The sequence below is a fragment of the Montipora capricornis genome, chromosome 12 (assembly GCF_036669925.1).
Source record: "Montipora capricornis isolate CH-2021 chromosome 12, ASM3666992v2, whole genome shotgun sequence".
Lineage (NCBI taxonomy): Eukaryota > Metazoa > Cnidaria > Anthozoa > Scleractinia > Acroporidae > Montipora > Montipora capricornis.
Genome location: NC_090894.1, coordinates 8,759,879 through 8,777,071, shown reverse-complemented (window position 1 = coordinate 8,777,071; position 17,193 = coordinate 8,759,879). Strand labels below are relative to the sequence as shown.

At 42.5% G+C, this 17,193-nt stretch overlaps 1 protein-coding gene across 1 annotated transcript in view; it reads right to left on the bottom strand.

Annotated features, from left to right (window-relative positions):
- Nucleotides 1-698: 698 nt before the first annotated feature.
- LOC138026520 (girdin-like) overlaps nt 699-17,193 on the bottom strand; it is a 63,599-nt gene continuing 47,104 nt past the window's right edge. The window contains exons 41-57 of the mRNA XM_068873902.1: nt 15,972-16,055; nt 14,949-15,053; nt 14,249-14,374; nt 13,526-13,618; nt 13,333-13,425; nt 12,606-12,689; nt 11,907-12,044; nt 11,437-11,604; nt 10,795-10,834; nt 9,866-9,966; nt 9,391-9,478; nt 8,022-8,216; nt 7,226-7,303; nt 7,069-7,136; nt 6,056-6,154; nt 5,812-5,860; nt 699-5,202 (exon numbers count right to left, since the gene is read on the bottom strand). Coding sequence (XP_068730003.1) covers nt 2,725-5,202; nt 5,812-5,860; nt 6,056-6,154; nt 7,069-7,136; nt 7,226-7,303; nt 8,022-8,216; nt 9,391-9,478; nt 9,866-9,966; nt 10,795-10,834; nt 11,437-11,604; nt 11,907-12,044; nt 12,606-12,689; nt 13,333-13,425; nt 13,526-13,618; nt 14,249-14,374; nt 14,949-15,053; nt 15,972-16,055 — 4,087 coding nt within the window. The 3' untranslated portion in view covers nt 699-2,724. The remainder of the gene's footprint in view (nt 5,203-5,811; nt 5,861-6,055; nt 6,155-7,068; nt 7,137-7,225; nt 7,304-8,021; nt 8,217-9,390; nt 9,479-9,865; nt 9,967-10,794; nt 10,835-11,436; nt 11,605-11,906; nt 12,045-12,605; nt 12,690-13,332; nt 13,426-13,525; nt 13,619-14,248; nt 14,375-14,948; nt 15,054-15,971; nt 16,056-17,193) is intronic.

Here is a 17,193-nt window from a genome sequence, read left to right as displayed (position 1 = left end):
ATGGTGAAATAAATTTTGAAGAATAAAATATATTTATTTTCAAATAATAGCTTGCATTCTCTGAGGGTCCTTACAAGGCAACTTCGTTCCCAGGGCTTTTCTCCGCCGAGGAGTGGGTGCTCCCTCTACTCGGCGGAGAAAAGCCCTGGGAACGAGGTTGCTTACAAGACCGACCGATACTAAATCAAGAGACGGGGAACGAGCAAATGGTCCGAACATGTTTTGCTGCTACTTACATGGAACTCATTTCCACTGACTCGCTGAGTTGATCTTGAAAAATTGAGGGAAGTACTTTCATCAATGGCAACCTGCTTATTAAGGTGTCACCCTCATGAAATATAGCATCTACTCTGCCAAAAGGTTTTAATTGATACAGCAGAACTCACGCTTTGCGTACAAGGCAACTGTTTGAAAGAACTCAAAGAAGCTGAAGGGGAAACGACACAGTAACAACTACAACGACCACGAATCTTTTAAAACAACGAATCCTTATTTACAATAATAATCAATTAAGATTTGATAGCCTGCGCACGTTCATCAGATAATTCGGCAGGATACGGCTGCAGTGAGGTATAAGCGGTTCGGTATTTCTATGTCATGGAGAAGATGCGACTTTATTCAGGTTTTGTGACGAAAAACCATTGAAAAATATATTATGTTTAATCTTTTATCAGCACAATTAATCAATCATGAAAAGGGACGGTCATATCAACATTTTATTTATTTCTATGTGGTCGAAAGCTATCGTAATAAATAACTGTATAAATAAACGTTCTCAATATCTTCGCTGAAACAAATTAGTTCTATACCTTTTGTGCATTTTCTCAAATCACAAATCGATAACATTGCTACAATAAGCGACAAAAGTAGTTGAGACACCAGACTGGGAAGACCACGATTAGGCAAAAATCACTTTAACGTTACATTTTCCACTTGTACTCCCCTCCCCCCCCCCCCCCCAATCTCCCATTGGCGATAACAAAACAACATTGTTAAGGGGAGAGAAGGTTAGATGAAAAAATTTAGAGGGAGGGGGTTGTGCAAGATTCCTTAAATTGAATTAGTTAACAGGGAAAAGTGTCTCAACACTTTAGGCGCTTATTGTAATTTATTTCCGAGTCAACTTCAGTGACCCTTAAGTTCACTGAAGTCGTGCACTTAAGCCTCGCTTTGACGAAGAGGCTATGGCAAAATTCGAAAATCAGGCTCCTTACAATGTACGTCGTTATTCTGCGTTAAAAAGGATTCTAGTCACTAAGTTTTAGCTACGAAAATAGACTATGTAATCTTCTTGCAAAATTCTGTCTTTCTTGTCAAGAAAATACTACTATACTTTTTAGACTGAGAATATTACATTAGAAGAATAATAATGCTTACTTTTTACAATCAGTAATTCACAACACAAAGTTTATTTATCTATCAAAGTGTTCATTCTATTTTAATCATGGCTTCCACATAACCTTTAAGAGTCTTCAACGGTGTGTGACACCATCGGCTTCTGTTAGCGCCGCGTGTATCCAAGACAACGCAAGTAAACTTTGTGTTAAATAACTTATCGCACGAATGGAAAATAGTTCCAATGCGCACAACGCCACAAGGAACAACAGATCATTTGATTGAAGATCAGTTGCAAGCCAGGTTATACTACTGAAGACCGTTGGATTGCAATGCAAGTACGATGAGTACAAATTTGCGTTCTGAACATGCGCGCTTGAAAAAAAAACCGACCGTGAAACGTAATGCACGTGCATGGTCAGAATCGCAAACAAAGGCTCGGAGTCTCACTCCAATCTGAAGGTTGCTATTACATAGTTCGTTACTGACTCGGTATACACATCATTGGTCAGTTTGACGACGACGAGTCCAACAGATAAAAGAACGATCATATTTACAAGAGCATTTGTTTCTATAACTTTTTAATGATACGAACGACGTCTCCTGGGTTAGATAGATAAATTAATTGCGAGAGATAAGTGACTAAAGGCCACTGTAAAACCATAAAATGACCCAATTGTAGTCACCGAGAGGACTCCTTAAACGTTTGTTCGCGTCTCTCAAGAATTTAACCTTAGCAACCGTTTTGCTAAGTGGTTCACTGACTACTATAAATACCTACAACATCGATGCGCATGCAGGAGATAAGATGAGCAATGGATTGATTTCTCTTGTGCAAATGACTTAACAAATTACGAGGCTTTTAAGATATCGACCTCTTAATTATGATCTAGTCAGTTGAACAGCAGAAAGATGAAAAAATAGTAATCTAAATAAATATTTCTGCCCAATCCGCCCCCTCCAGCTTTCTCTTCAGTTCATTGCAAAACCGGCTGCACTTAATTTTAACTGTACTTCGTCTTCTCTCCAAATCTGATCTCAATATTTCAATTTTGTCATTATATCCTGCTCAAAGCCATTAAAAACGACCCTTTTTTGACTGATTTGAAATTCGGACGAAATTAGCAATACCAAAAACGGTTTGAAAATATAACGTCGGAGTCTGGGAGCTAGGGATATTCAAAATTTAGCTCAAATACCACAATACTCACTGGGTTTGACCAAACCTCAAGATAAGTGCTAATCGGTCCGATTTGAAAATGAAATTATGAAGGTGTGATTTCTGCCGACAACGCCAGATACAATTTTTGACAAATGGTCTCGACGTATCCAGCTGCAGTCGTTAACAAAATAAAGGGTCCCCACTTTCGCCTGCACTTGATCCCTACATCAAACGCATCCATACTCGTACCAGAGCGATGATTTCTTGTCCTCTTGGTTTGCCCCTCCTGGTCTCGGGCGTGACTTCTCCTCCGAGGACCTTCGACTCGAGGCCGAAGAAACAGCATCTGAAGAAGGAGGCGAATCTATGAATATTTCCTTCTCTTTGCTGGGTTTCTTTCCTTTATTTCGCACTTTTCTAAGCGCCGGTGAACAATCTCGGCTCGGCTGCGATGACACAGAAAGCGCATCGTCATCATCGTTATCATTTGCGCCTTCACGCGCCTGCAGTACCTTCGGCGGAGACTGATTCTCGATATCACGAATGCGCGCACGCACGCTCGTCACGTTTTGCTTCGAGGCTTCCTGAGTGGTTGCCGCTGTTACGTGTAATTTAGTGTCATTTCGGTTTTCGTCTTTGTGCTCGTAAAAAGACGGTTTCACGTCGACTGGAGCTGCAACAACAGCGTCCCGTGAGGTTGAAGACGCAGTATAACGTAAACTCGAACTATTGCCTAACGGTAGACTACCTTGAGACGAGGATGCACCACTGTTGGGCAAGGAGGACCAAATTTGAAGTTGATCACGCGATGGTGTTGGTAAATCACGTGAAGGTGGCGCTGCAATCACGCGCTCGTCCCCTTGTTTGTCGCGAACGACAGCGTAAACAGACGAAGAGCTTACTTCCGCTCGACTGCCGAGAGAAACCGCTGAAGTTGAACTGACATTGGATCCTGTGGCGTCAATGTAAACAGTTTCCCCTTCACCAGAGGTGGCAGGTGGAATAGCTTCGCTCTTGGCAACAGTTCCCGTGGTGACGTAATGAGCTGTCACAGGGACGCTTTGTCGGGGAATAGATGAAGCTACAAAGAGTGTACCTTGGCGTTGGGAAGCTCTCCGCACGTCACTTCTATCGGCACTTAAGCTCCTTGAATGAGACGGACCAGATTGAACAGTGTCCTGATTAGGAGTGTCCTTTGCATGAATTACTCTGAGACCACTGTTCTTGTCCCCACTAAAGCTCCTTTCCCGCAAATGGTCAGGGCCCCTTTGTCCGGCGTCACAATTTGGTGGATATACAGGACCAGATTGAGCAGTGTTCTGATTAGGAGTGTCCTTTGCATGAATTACTCTGAGGCCACTGTTCTTGTCCCCACTAAGGCTCCTTTCTCGCAAATGGACAGGGCCCTTTTGTCCGATGTCACGATTTGGTGGATCTTTTGCTCGAAGACCATCATTTCTATTGCCACTCGAGCTCCTTTCTCTTACGTGCTGGGCATTACTCCGAGAGGACTCTGTAATGCTCTCTTTAGAAAAGCTCCCTTCCCGAGGAGTGGACGTCATAGGCTCATCGCTTCTTTCACTGGTACCACTGTGTTGCCTCTCGTGATACGGGGCAATAGCCCCAGACACATCTCCATTTAAACGCTCCAACGGAATTATGTCCCACTGATCTTCATGATTCGACAGTGAAGATTTCTGACTAACAGAAGCGTCAGACGCGTTCGCTACTGCCACCACTTGCACCGACACTTTGGGTTTGGATACATCCAAGGGTCGATCTCGCACCGGTACAGTATCAAGATTCTGTCTGTAATTGATCGGCATGCTTGCTCGCCGTGTACTACTCAAACCGGAAATGGTAGTCTTTTTCTTCTCTCTCTTCGTAAGAAGAGGAGAGTGCGTTGGACTCCACACAAGCGGCCTATCTTCTACCCTTCTGGCAACGACAGGAGACTCACGAGGACTTTCCGACTTCTTGGAAGACGTGGGCGAGGGTGGGGAAGGTGGTGGAGGCTCTAAAGAATTAACAAAATCCTTTCTCGCCACAACTGGAGAAATGTTAGGGCTGCTTTGCGCCCAACGAGCTTTTCTTAACCCCCTTGGAGACGCCGAGGGACTGAGGTGTTTCATCATACCCTGTTTTTTACTCCTTGGCAGAGTTCCCGTCACTTCGTCGTTGCGAGGGCGTGCATCGCTCGACCCAACATCAGCAGAAGCAAGAGACGAAGAGGTGACTCCCACCTTGTCTAAAGAGTCCATGCTCCGAGGTCGTGGAAGCCGACTCGGCGACCAATCGGTTTCCGTAAAAATCGCGGAACGAACTTGTCGCGCTCTGAACGCCGATACGTCTTGCGCACCCAAGCGGTCGTGCCGGAAGTCCCCTTCTTCGTGGCGAAGCAGGACAGGTGTACTGACGTAGGGCGATAAGGTACCACCCTCTCGGTGCCGTCTGAGAACGACGTCGGACTGGGCACTAGCATTTAATAAACTTTTTGCAGCTGCTCTGGAATCCCCGGACGTAGAACTTTCCCGTGAGCCTTCGCTGCCAGTTTCGTCCCGTCTGTTGAGGGGTGTGGCCACTAGTAAGCCTCCCTCCTGACTGACAACTGAGTTACTGGTTTCAAATTCCTCGAAGTAAGGGCTCTGGTCGATTTTAACTAGCTGCACATTGTTAGCCTTCCCCTTGGGACTCTCATCCTTTTTCTAAAGAAAAAATTTATGAGGAAAAATAAACAAGACAGAAAAATCTTACTTCGAGCAACAAAAATTACAACTAGAGCGGTTTTCAGTTGAGTGTCGTAAAACAAATACCAAAGTAATTACTTCAACCAATCACAGCAGGTGTAAACAGATTAATGAACCACTCCAAATTCTGAGCAATTCCATGTAACTTGCTCAAAGGGCGGGAAAAATCGCGCGTGCAAGTCGCGATGGTTTTGGTTTTGTTCTCGTTGGTTGATAAAATGGCGCGAGATTTTTAAACCGATCACAGCGTAGCATTTGTAATCGCGCAATTACTTTCGACTGTCATTTGAAAACTGCTCTATTTAAGGGAACTTCCACTTCTTCTAGTGAGAAACCAAAATTTGGTTTGGAAAAAAAACACAATAGTTAGTGTTCTAAGAACCGTACAAAACTAATGCATATTTTCATTTCAGAATTTTCCAAAGCGCAACTGTTTATAGGATTTCATCAAGTTGATTAATAGACACCTCTAACGAGCTTCACTCCTGTAAACCCCACGCAGACGAAGCAAATCTTTGGTGTAATGTCCATTTATTAACTACAAATATTATTTTAGTCATTTCTTACCTTTTTCAATCCAGCCTTTTTCATCACTCTTGCTAAAAAGTTTGGTTTTCTGTTGAAGAAAAAAAGCCCATAGCTCTCAGTACTTCGTAACACAGTCATGAAAATAAGTGAATCAAGATCCAGTGACTGAACCACCCAAGAATAGTTAACGATTTTCTGCGCGAAAGATTATTGTTTTTTTCTTTTTTCCGACCAGTGAATAAGAAAATACTTCCGTTTCTGGGGGCCAAAATAAATGACTCACTTCTTAGGTTTGGCAACACTTTCTGCTAAAGCTTTGTTTGCCAGGTCAACTTGTTTCTCAAGATTTTCTTTCTGGCGTTGAAGAGCATAAATACGACCCCTGAAAGAATGAACAAACACAAGTTATCAACTTACAATGAAGGTACTATGGAGAGAATATCTGAAACTGGTATATTGGAACTTCAGATATAACACGATTTTTTTTCTAGCGAAAGATCGTCACAAACAGTGACACAACTTAAAGGAGCTATTTCACGGAAGTGCAGTTCAGTATGTGCCCCAAGGGCGGGTAATTGGTAAAACTAGTTTTGGAAGTTTCAAAAATAACTAGCCCCTACTCGCAATGAAAAAATTTCACTTGACGTTAACCCAGAAATTACTTTTAAACCCAAATCAAATCGACATAATTTAACTCACAAACAAGAGCGATAAACTTCGAAAAACCATTGAGCTGAAACGTTTTCGAAAGCTAAGCCCAAATGCAATATATTTTAATCTTCTTCAATTTTGCCCCTCCCTGACTTCTTTTGTAATTGCCGTTTTAATCAGACCTTCCTTCAATGTGTTGAGTAGCCACTGTTACGTTTCGTGTGATTTGGTTGCCAGTTAACAGTCGCTGAATGTGGCTAAATTTTGTGACACCGCCCCTTTAGCTTGAGAAACAAATCCAGGGATGAAAAGGCCTGGAACCCAAGACGGCATGCGATTTCGCTGAACACTATTCTACCACTGTGCGATCAAGCCACCTGGGAGTGGGTCGAATGAGAGTTCGTTCTATATCTTAATTCTCGTTCGCCCGAAGTGAAGAAATTCGGATTCCGGAATTCAGAATCCCGGCGGAATACAGCAAATGTGAGGCTTTGGAATCCGGAATCCGCCAATTTCGATGGAACCCAGGATCCATTTCGGTGGAAACCGTAGCTTTGGAATCCGGACTCCACGACTAAGGATCCGGAATCCACTATTCGGGATGCGGAAACCCGGGGAGGGAACAGGGCCCAAATCAATACTCACGAGAAAGCTCTTTCATCATCCATAAACTGATCTTTATCTTCCAATGACTTCACAAGGAGACCTTGATTCTAGCGCAAGGAAACACACACTTTGATAAGTACAGGATGATATAAGAGTGTAAGTTAAACAGAACAATTATTCGGAACGTCATATTCACCTGCTCGACTAGTCTATTGACTTGTTCAACAAGCGCCTTGTTTTCCTCTTCAAGGGTTGCGTTCAGTTGACTTAGCATCTAATAAGAAAAAATCACCACGTCATTCATTCCACCTGAACATCGTATTGACAACCCGGCCAGCATTTCCCAACAAATAAATCACGGAAATAAGGTCCCCGACGGAGACGCCTGATAGCGAACGCCGATGGGTGATAGTAGTTCATGGTCAAAATAATGGCTCAGAAAGGGCGTTTTGGGTTTTTGTACATTCTTCCCCTTTTTCTGCAAAAATAACTAAATCCCAAGTTTTTGGGTTACGGGAGAACACAAAAAACCCAGTTCTCTAGGCTGTTCGCAAATTAGTCATCTCCGCTATGTTGAATGACACGAAATGTAGATCTTTTTACGCGCTTCACATTCGCCATGCAACAATTGCACATTTCGCCATAATTTTCGGTCTCTAAGAGTGCGGAGATGCAGGGATGGCGCAGTGGTGAGAGCACTCGCCTCCCACCAATGGGGCCTGGGTTCGATTCCCAGACTCAGCGTCATATGTGGGGTGAATTTGTTGGTTCTCTACTCTACAACGAGAGGTTTTTCTCCGGGTATTCCGGCTTCACCCTCTCCTCAAAAACCAACATTTAATTTGATTTGCGTTGCTTTTTTAATTTCAACTTACAGTGTCCCGGCAATTGGTGCTCCGGCAGCGCTAGAAGATCAGACACTTAAAGTTCCTTTCCCTTTTTCTAGGGAATGGAATGGTTTGCAAACTAACTATAATCAAGCGAGCTCTTACCTCACATCTGTGTTCCATGTTAGAGGCAGCGACATCCACCTGATGATAGTAATCTCTGACGTCATTCATGTCGCTTTGTAGCTCTGCATAGTCGGCTTTTGCGTTCTCAAGTTCATTCTTCATTGACTCGTTCTCAATTTGCAACTGAGCATTTCTCGCCGACATGGCCTCATTTTGGACCGTGACCGTGCCGTTCTGGAAATCAAAGTGGTGTACAAACGGTGATGATAAAGATTTCAAAGCACAACTCAATAGGTCTTTTTCAATATATTAAAATTCAGCTTGATAGTGAGGCTCTGAGGACAAAGACAAAGGAAAGTGGATGATATGTAAATATTTTTCACATTAATTCAAAAGTGTTTCAATTGTTTTTGTCCTCGCTGCCTCACTATCAAGCTGAATATTTGATATTACGAAAATGGCCTATTTACTTGAATTATTTTCAGTACTTTCAGGGAAGATAAACTTTGCTCTTGTCAGCGATTTTAGCGCTCACGGAAGCCCTTGCGGAAAGTGACGTCACGCCATTCGTTCATCAAACAATCGTCTTAATGAACGACACAGGGATAGCAAACCAACCGTTTGACATTCGTTGGGGTCCTGATAAGGATTTATGTTCATAAGATTGACAACTATCCTTCTCTTCACTACCAAATGGACCGCAAGATCTTACTTCAACCAGTCTTCACTTTAATTCCATAACCCACCCATTGAGCAAGTCGGTAACTCCACAGCATAAATCTACTTTGTCTGAACGCCCGAAGAATGGGCCATTTCCGAGTTGCTGTTAGTCTCGGTTTCGAAGTGAGTCTTGGTGCTCAACTATTGTAAGGGAAATGAGTTTGATTTGCATAAGAATACGCAACTCATTTACATTTGAATGGTTGTGCACCAGGACTCGTTTTGAAACTGAGACATGCAGCAACTCGGAAATGGGCTATTAAGAAGAATTTTATTTCCCCTTACAACTAGGACGTAAATTTCTTCCTCCTATATGTGTTATGAAAAATTCTTGGTACATTATTTGGAGAATGCGAGCAGTCTTTCTTTTGCTTTACAAAGGAAAGCAACATGCGCGTGGCTAGTTTCGTGGGTGCCCGGCGTAAGAACAAAGAAAGACTACAACAGTTTCAAACAGAATTTCTGAAGCCCGGTACGCATGTTACTGCGTGTTTGATTGGTGTGTCTATGAAACGATGAGACTTAGCTGTCATTAACACTTATCAATGTACATCATTGACATAACTTGGACCCACCCAAAAAGCAAACGCTAGAGAGGGAATGCTTGCAGAGTTAACGTAATGTGGAACATACTTTAGAGTCGCACGTTGTCCAGTCGAGAATGCCAGATCTCGTTTACATAAGTTACCTGTTTTGCCAGCATCATGATCTCCTCTGTCAACTCAGCGACCCTTCTATCAGCAATTGACAGCATCTCCAGCGTGTTCTGTTCAGACCTATCACAAGAATTTACTTATGATGACGAGAAAAAAAGGAATTTCTACTAACTTTTAGAAGTAATAATAGCCGGATTATTGACAAAGCAACGGCTAGATCACTGGGTCGCTAGCTCATTTTCGGAAGCTTCAAGAGAATCCACGGTTGAATTCTTGAAGTTAACGGTCTCTGTTCTCAAAGGAGACGGACAGCTCTTCAAGGCGGACAATGGTCTTGGAAGAATTTCCCATTCTTTTCTACTGACACTTAAATCAGCAAACGTCTGACACGACATATCATTTAAGGCGAACTCTGGTAACAAACCTTTTTTTAAGTCACCGGATTATGGCCTAGACACAAGCCTTTCAACCAAGCACAGAGGTCCAGGAAATAAAAATATACTCTACCTTGTGTTGTTTGCTGGTTTAAAGATGATCGTCTGTGAAGAATTGCCTTTCTGCTTTTGGGCCTTCTCCTTTTCAGCTTTTTTGTCCTGCGATTCCAGCATCTGAACGGGAAGCAACATATGCAGATTAAAATCCTGAGGACGCAAACCTCTATCTACAACGCTTTATGATTCGCTAGAAAGATGCACGCCAATTAAGCGCCTTTCAGTGAGATGACGAATAACCAAAAGTTAAGTAGCCTGCGTAGCGAGTGTTCCCGTTCGACAAAAGAGCTTCGAAACGATTTTCCGCACCTGGCCGTGCGAAAGTTGGGGCAAGAGCCTCTCTCTTGACCCAACTTTCGCGCGGCCAGTTTGCGGAAAATCGTTTCGAAGCTCTTCTATCGACCGGGAACGCTTGCTACGCAGACTAAAAGTTAAGTTCTTACGTTGGCCAATCTCAACGGGAACAGAAAATCAAACAAGCCAATCACAACACAAAGAAAAATTGGTGCAGCCAGCTAAAAGTGCGAGAAAACGCGAGCGAGCCGAATCACCTTGACTTTGCTCTTTCTTCTGACTGGCTGAGAATTTGGCGAGGATTTTTTTTAAGGCAATCACCAAAATGAGTAATGAAAAATCATAGAAATCGATAGATTGCTATGAAAACCCTTCTACAAGCGAATTATAGAGTCAACTGTGATTTGCTCACACTACGAGGGATAACTCTCATATTTGGTTTATGCCGCGTCATCTCTAAGGCTAAAGATTGGATGGAAACAGTCTTTTTAAGTTCTGCGCCCCTGCTAAGGGGCTTCTTCTTGTACAAGTTGTTTTCACGTTTCGTGGCGGTTGAAGTCTGTGCTTGGCGTTCTGACTGGTTCATGAGATGGCCCGCAAGTTAATAATTTACGAAAACAAATAATAGCAAAAAAGGAATTAATTGCTAACCTCTGTCAACTTTTGTTGCTCCTTAGAAGAAGCTTCCAGTCTGTGGATAGTGATTGATAGAATTTAAGTGGGATATCTGTATGGGTATTTACGATGCAGGGCAGTAGACATGAATGAATATTAAATTATGTCCATTCTGTAATTGACATGCAAAATACTAATCGCGTGCAATACGGACGTTGCTATGGAAACCCAGCAATGAAATAATTTTGTTGAGTATATAATGAGTAAGAAATCGTATGAACTTCCTCTTGCATTTCATGATTTCTTTTTGAGGTTTTGCACGACAGCCATGTTGCATGGCAGGAACAATAGATCAGTTCTTTTTCCTATGGGAACAAATGTTCTTTCTAATGCAAAACATTTTAATTGTTCCTGCCATGCAACATGGTTGCCATGCAAAACCTCAATACATATCGTTGGTTTGTGGTAACTAAATCGTCCTAATAATGGGCCATTTCCGAGTTGCTGTTGTCTCGGTTCTCAACTATTGAAAGGGAAACGAGTTTGATTTGCATAAAAATACCGTCGCAACTCATTTCCATTTGAATGGTTGTGCACCAGGACTCGCTTTGAAACTGAGGCATGTAGCAACTCGGAAATGGGCTATTAAAGACATTATAAATTAAAAATAAAACCAACCTTTCTTGGAGTGTTTTTATTTTGTCATCCTTTAGCTCGGCCGCATTCGTCATCTTGTTGTTCTGATGGACAGCTTCTTCCAGTCTTGTCTTCAGGCTTCGCACCTGTTCTTCTTTGTGCTCAAGGGAGCGAGATAATTCATTGGCCTGTGCAGTAACTTCTTCCAACCTTAACCATAAAAAAAGAATGTGTGAATGAATGAATGAGTGAGTGCGTGAGTGCGTGAGTGCGTGAGTGCGTGAGTGCGTGAGTGAGTGCGTGCGTGCGTGAGTGAGTGAGTGAGTGAGTGCGCGCACTACTTACAGGCTGACAGACTGAATGGACGAACGAACGAATGAATAAATGAACAAAGACGGAAAAAAAAGTTTCAGTTGAATGTATACTGAGAAAACAACTGCTTGTAAGGCATTTTAGGCAGGTTTTCAGGTAAAGGATACGTTGGAGACTTTCCTGCCAATTCTTCTACTTACTTTGCTTCCACCGCCATATTTTCGTTCTCCTGTTGCTGTAGATTCTGATTTAACACCGCAATCTTGCTGTCTTTCTGCTTCAGAGCCGTGCTGAGGGACTGACTGTTGACATCTCGTATCGCCTCCATTTCAGCCACCCTACGAAACGAGTGTGGAAAATAGGGTACATTAGGCATACGCGGATGCTTAACAAGAGATTACATAGGGCGTAAAAACTAAGCGAAAGGATTTGGGTACCTAGACGTGACGACACCGAGATACCGAGGGCATGGCTTTGAGAGCGTAGGCCGAGATATTGTACGCAAGTGTTTTTATTATTAAAATTAAATCAGTTTACAACACAAGACGGGTTCGACAAAGGTACTTATGCAATATCTTATTAATTAATACAGCTATCCCCTTAAACGATGTCTGTGAAAAGGCTTAAGCAATGGCTTCACGGTGGAACAATTTCGAGCAGAACCGTTTTCGCTAATACGATCAGATAGACAGTAAAACGAAACGAAAGGAAAGGAAACGAACTTTATTTAAGTGTCTAGTCGTTCTAGCGCTGGAGCAGTAATTGGGGCCACTGTAAACGTTAACTGAAATTAGCAATTAACGCAAATCAAGGCAAATGATGGTTTTCCTTAAAACGAAGCGGCATGGTCTCATGACTGGGGCTGGTTTAGGAGAATCTTGACTTGAGGCGCATCCTACCGTGTCTCCAGGCTTTCTATTTTTGCTTCCTTCTGTTTGAGACTGTGGTTAAGTCTTCTGTTCTGGCTTTCGCTTTCCTCTAGTCTGCAGGCAAATAATAACCCACATGCTCAACAATGTTAAGTACCTGAAGCAATCGAGTGCCGGTACTGATTTGCGATCTGATTCCTTGCATTACAGGTAATGATAAACTCTTAAGCCTTACGTTGGTACGGTAGCCAGTACAAGTGGAAACTTGATTCCTGTAGCCTTTAGTTATTTATCCTTTTTCATAATGTGATGTCAGTTCGCTATGTGACTGTTAACGCTTTCAATGGGTGTACGACCCGTAACCAATTTATGCCCTTTTATCTTGGGAAAAGAGAGGATTCAAGTCATCAACCTTCACAATCATTTTGCTTTTAGTTCTATTGAAAACATACTAAAAGAACAGCTTTTTAAAACAAGTGGGCGGCAGTGTTACAAATGGCTTCCTGGGCTAGAAACGTTATCTGGACTGCAAGAAACGGGTCCCCGATTCCACTAGCCCTTTGCGCTTGTTTCGTGGGATGCCAGTAGCAAAGAAGGTGAAAACCCAGTAGAGTTTCTTTTTTTGTTTCTTGTTCCCAATAGCGACGCAAGTAAAAACGCAACCTCAGTGGCTTCTTACGACAAAAGAAAGGCGAAGACGCATTGATTTCTCGTTAGACAGCCTTATGACGAATTAAAATATTTTTCGTGACATTACTTGGTCTCCAGACTCAACACACTCTGTTCCATTTCCTTTTTAGCTTTTTCCAACTTGTCTACTTGTCCAAAAGAGCTGGATAAATTCTTTACCCTGCAGAGAAGAAACCAAGCATCTCTTTAGAAGGGCTAAGGTTCCGCGAATCATTAAACAATGGAGTCAGTGAAGTTAAAAGTTTGGGCTTGACCAATACCTTTGCTCCATCTCCGCGATTTTTAAATCCTTTTCTTCTAATACACCACTGAGCTTAGCGTCCACTGATGCGGCGTTTTTCAAGTTGTCCAAGCTACAAAGAAATCCAAGGGGATCATGAATTTGCAAAGGAACTAAGGCACTGCGCAGAGAAGGGTGTGGCATCAATTGGGCACAGGGATAATTGGCCAACAGAGGACGTACTCAACAGACGACGTTTCTTGTGACAGACCTCGCGGAGTTAGAGGCTATTTATAGGCACATGGATAGAGAAAGATACTGGTTGACAACCACTTTTTCATTTAGTTCACATGAAGAAATTAAACCTAACGTTCAAATAGATACACAAGACATATGGCGCGTCGTTCAAACCAATGGTCAATTCGCGCTATTATCCACGAGGCACACTCAAAACAATACATCCTTTCGAAGACAAAAAGATACTTCAACAATGAATTAAACAGTAATTTATATTCTTCGAACAATGCCAAGCATTCGGCCTCATTCATGAATAACCCTTGTTAACAAAAAGGCCTTTTCAAAGGAATCGAGTGATCTTTTTGCTTTTCTTATACGAATGGCCATGTTTCAGAGCGTAGGTCAGTTCTAAATCGCTCAGGTTCTTATTCGCGGGATTTACTTTTTCACAACAACCTCCAGAGAAATATCTGGAAACGGTTCCCTGACAAATACAGGATAAAACCGAGCGAGTCCAGTGACTCACCGCTTTTGTATCTCAGTCAGTTTGTCCTCCTTGTTTTCTAAGTTCGCCTCGAGTTCTTTGACTCTGGACTTGTATTCTGACAATCTTTCAGTTTTTGTTTCGAGGGACTTTTGCAATTCTTCTTCCCTAAAATACAAAAAAAAAAGCACTATTGATTAACATGTGCTTTGTTTTATAGCAGTTTATCAACGCCTTTCCCTCCACAAACAGATCTCTCCACAACTTCCTATTTTCAGCACATTTAATAATGGAGAACTGACAGTTGGTCTGGCATGCAGGAGTTTTCACCCAATTGCCTCCGGAACGAAAGTCTTGCGCTCTGTCACCAAGATTACCGGCCAGCTTCTCCTCTACATAGAGATTTCTCAGCAAAGTTCTATGCCGTGCTCAGCAAATTGAAAGTTCAAGGTTTTTGCTTCTCTCCCTTTATGTCCAGAAGTGCACGAAATGAGATAAACGCTCCATCACGTTTGCTAAATGTCATGAGGTGCCCCCCGCCCCCGGTCTCGGCGTCAATTACGTATTTACAACAATAGAGTTGACGTAAATATTCATGTTATTTTTAAGCAGTAGTTTTTCGTTACAGCAGAGTCAAGAGTAGAGTCGTCTGTTTTTCTTGAAACAAGTGATTTGAAAGTTAAGGCGCAACGCTTATCGTCTCACTATTATTTTCAATCCCGGACATAATTCTCTACTGTACCTATTTTCGTTGGCTTGAAGTGTCTTTTCCAGTGTGCGAATGCTCTCCTCCTTCTTGCGAACAGACTGGTCGAGTTTGTTGTTTAACTTAAGTGTTTCATCCAACCTGACAGAAAAAAACAAAAAAAAATTACAGAACATGTTATTTACCAAAGTGCTTGCCACTTCGATGCTGAAAATAATTTTGCGCTTGTTTTCATATTTCATCACTCCAGTTGACGATTGGCTAGAAAATTGTATTCGCCACATTCTTAGCCAATCAGAGGAAAATGCGACACCAATTGTGACCTACTCGCCGGCGATTTCCCGCGCTTAGCTTTGCCCTGTGATTGGCTCAAAGTAGTTGCACTATGTATAGAAAATATATTTATCCAGGGTGACTGGGCAATTAACGAGAAAATCGAAGTGTTTCAAGCAAGAGTCGAAACAAAAACCTTTCGACTTCTAGTTCGGCTGCTAAGCCACTGAGCTTTAGGAGACTCGTAGGAATTAGGCCAAGAAGCTGCTTTCAACATTCACGCACGAATACCCTCCACAAGTTTAACACCTTTACCCCAGAACGGGTGTCGGCCAGTGAACTAAAAAAGAGTATCTCGCAACGTGTTGTTACTGAAGCCCGAAGACCCATCTTTCGTGACAATTTTTGCGCTAAAGCTTCGTATGGACAGTGAAGTTATAGGAATAAACGTAAACCCTTTCATATACACTGCCACACTGCTTTGTGTGAATTCTTACGATGAGGTCTCAAGGTGATCTCAACAAGATAGACCTTTTTGCAGATACGACGGCCATTTTGATTTATAATGTTTCAAAAAGCTATTATGGGATACCCAGGTGGCAAATACATATTAATTTGCCTCTTGAGCATCCCATAATGTCTTTCGAAACAATAGGAAATCAGTGGTTAAGCTGGTTCCACGTTACAGCTGCGATCGAGGGCGAGATAAAGAGAGATGACCTGGAAGGGGTGTGAGAATTAGAGTAAAGAAAGAAAGGAAATAGCAAAAGATGCCTCTTAACACACCTTTTCTGGAGATTGTCAATTTTATCGTCTTTGGCGTTAACATTGGTTTGCTGGCTGGATACATGACTTTTCATATTCTCCAGCCTGGGAAACAAGCAAATCGAAACGAAGTCATTAACGAAACATAAATATTAATTGCAGTTTTCCCCAAACAAGGGATTAGTAGCAGTATCCCGCCTTTAAATACTTTAAAGACTGCGCGCCACAATTAGCGCAGCAACCTTAACACGTGCGGCTCCTTAGTCAATCGGCGTCGACGCATAGAGGGCATTATAACGATGAACGCAAAAACGGAACGTCCTTCAAGGGAATCCGTTTGCAACATTTCAGTAAAACGTTACTGAGGTCCCTCTCCGTTTCGGAGCGACTGTTGAATCGACACCTTGAATTATCAGTCATGCTTGGCTGAATAGACCCTTTTCGAATTCTCACGGCTGGACTGGATCCTTCACGAAATGGAGGCTAATGTGGGCAAATCTTTTCACACACAAATTAATTTGCCCGCATTAGCCTCCATTTCATGCTATATCCAGTCCAGCCGTGAGAATTCGAAATTGGATTGGTTCTGTGCGCGCCTATTTGTCGCGTAATTGTCGCGCGATCACGTGGGTGTCCAATCACAACTCCAAATTGGAACAGGATACCTGTGATTGGACACCTACGCCATTCGCGCGTCAATCACATGCATTTGGATGGGGCCTTTCTTACTGTTTTCCTACTGTTTGCAAAACAGATTGGATGTAATTTTAACTTTTTGCCCCAAAGGGTATTCAAAGACTGTTTATCCTCGAATTGTGTTCTAGATACGATTTATTAGTAATTGAACCTTGTGTCGCACAATTCAGGGAGTGATCGTGCTCGTAATTTCAAATCACTCGCACGGTTACCCCCTGAATTGTACTCCACTCAGTCCAATTACTATAACTAACACAAGAGTCCCGTTACTGTGCAACGCGCCTTACCGTGGCCACCCAACAACTTTCACATTTGACAATTACGTGTAAGTACGTCAACTCAAACTACCCATTCAACGGTGTTCAACTACAACCGTGCGAACTTTGCAAGGAGGGGTGACCGTCAATCAAATTCTGCGCATACATTTTTTAAAAAACTTTCTTAGGTGGCCACGGTAAGGCGAGTCGTACTGTAAGTAAAAGCATTTTCTACTTGTTTCTATCAATAAGCTAAGTGTAGGTATTATTTTTCGTGAGGGTTAATGCAG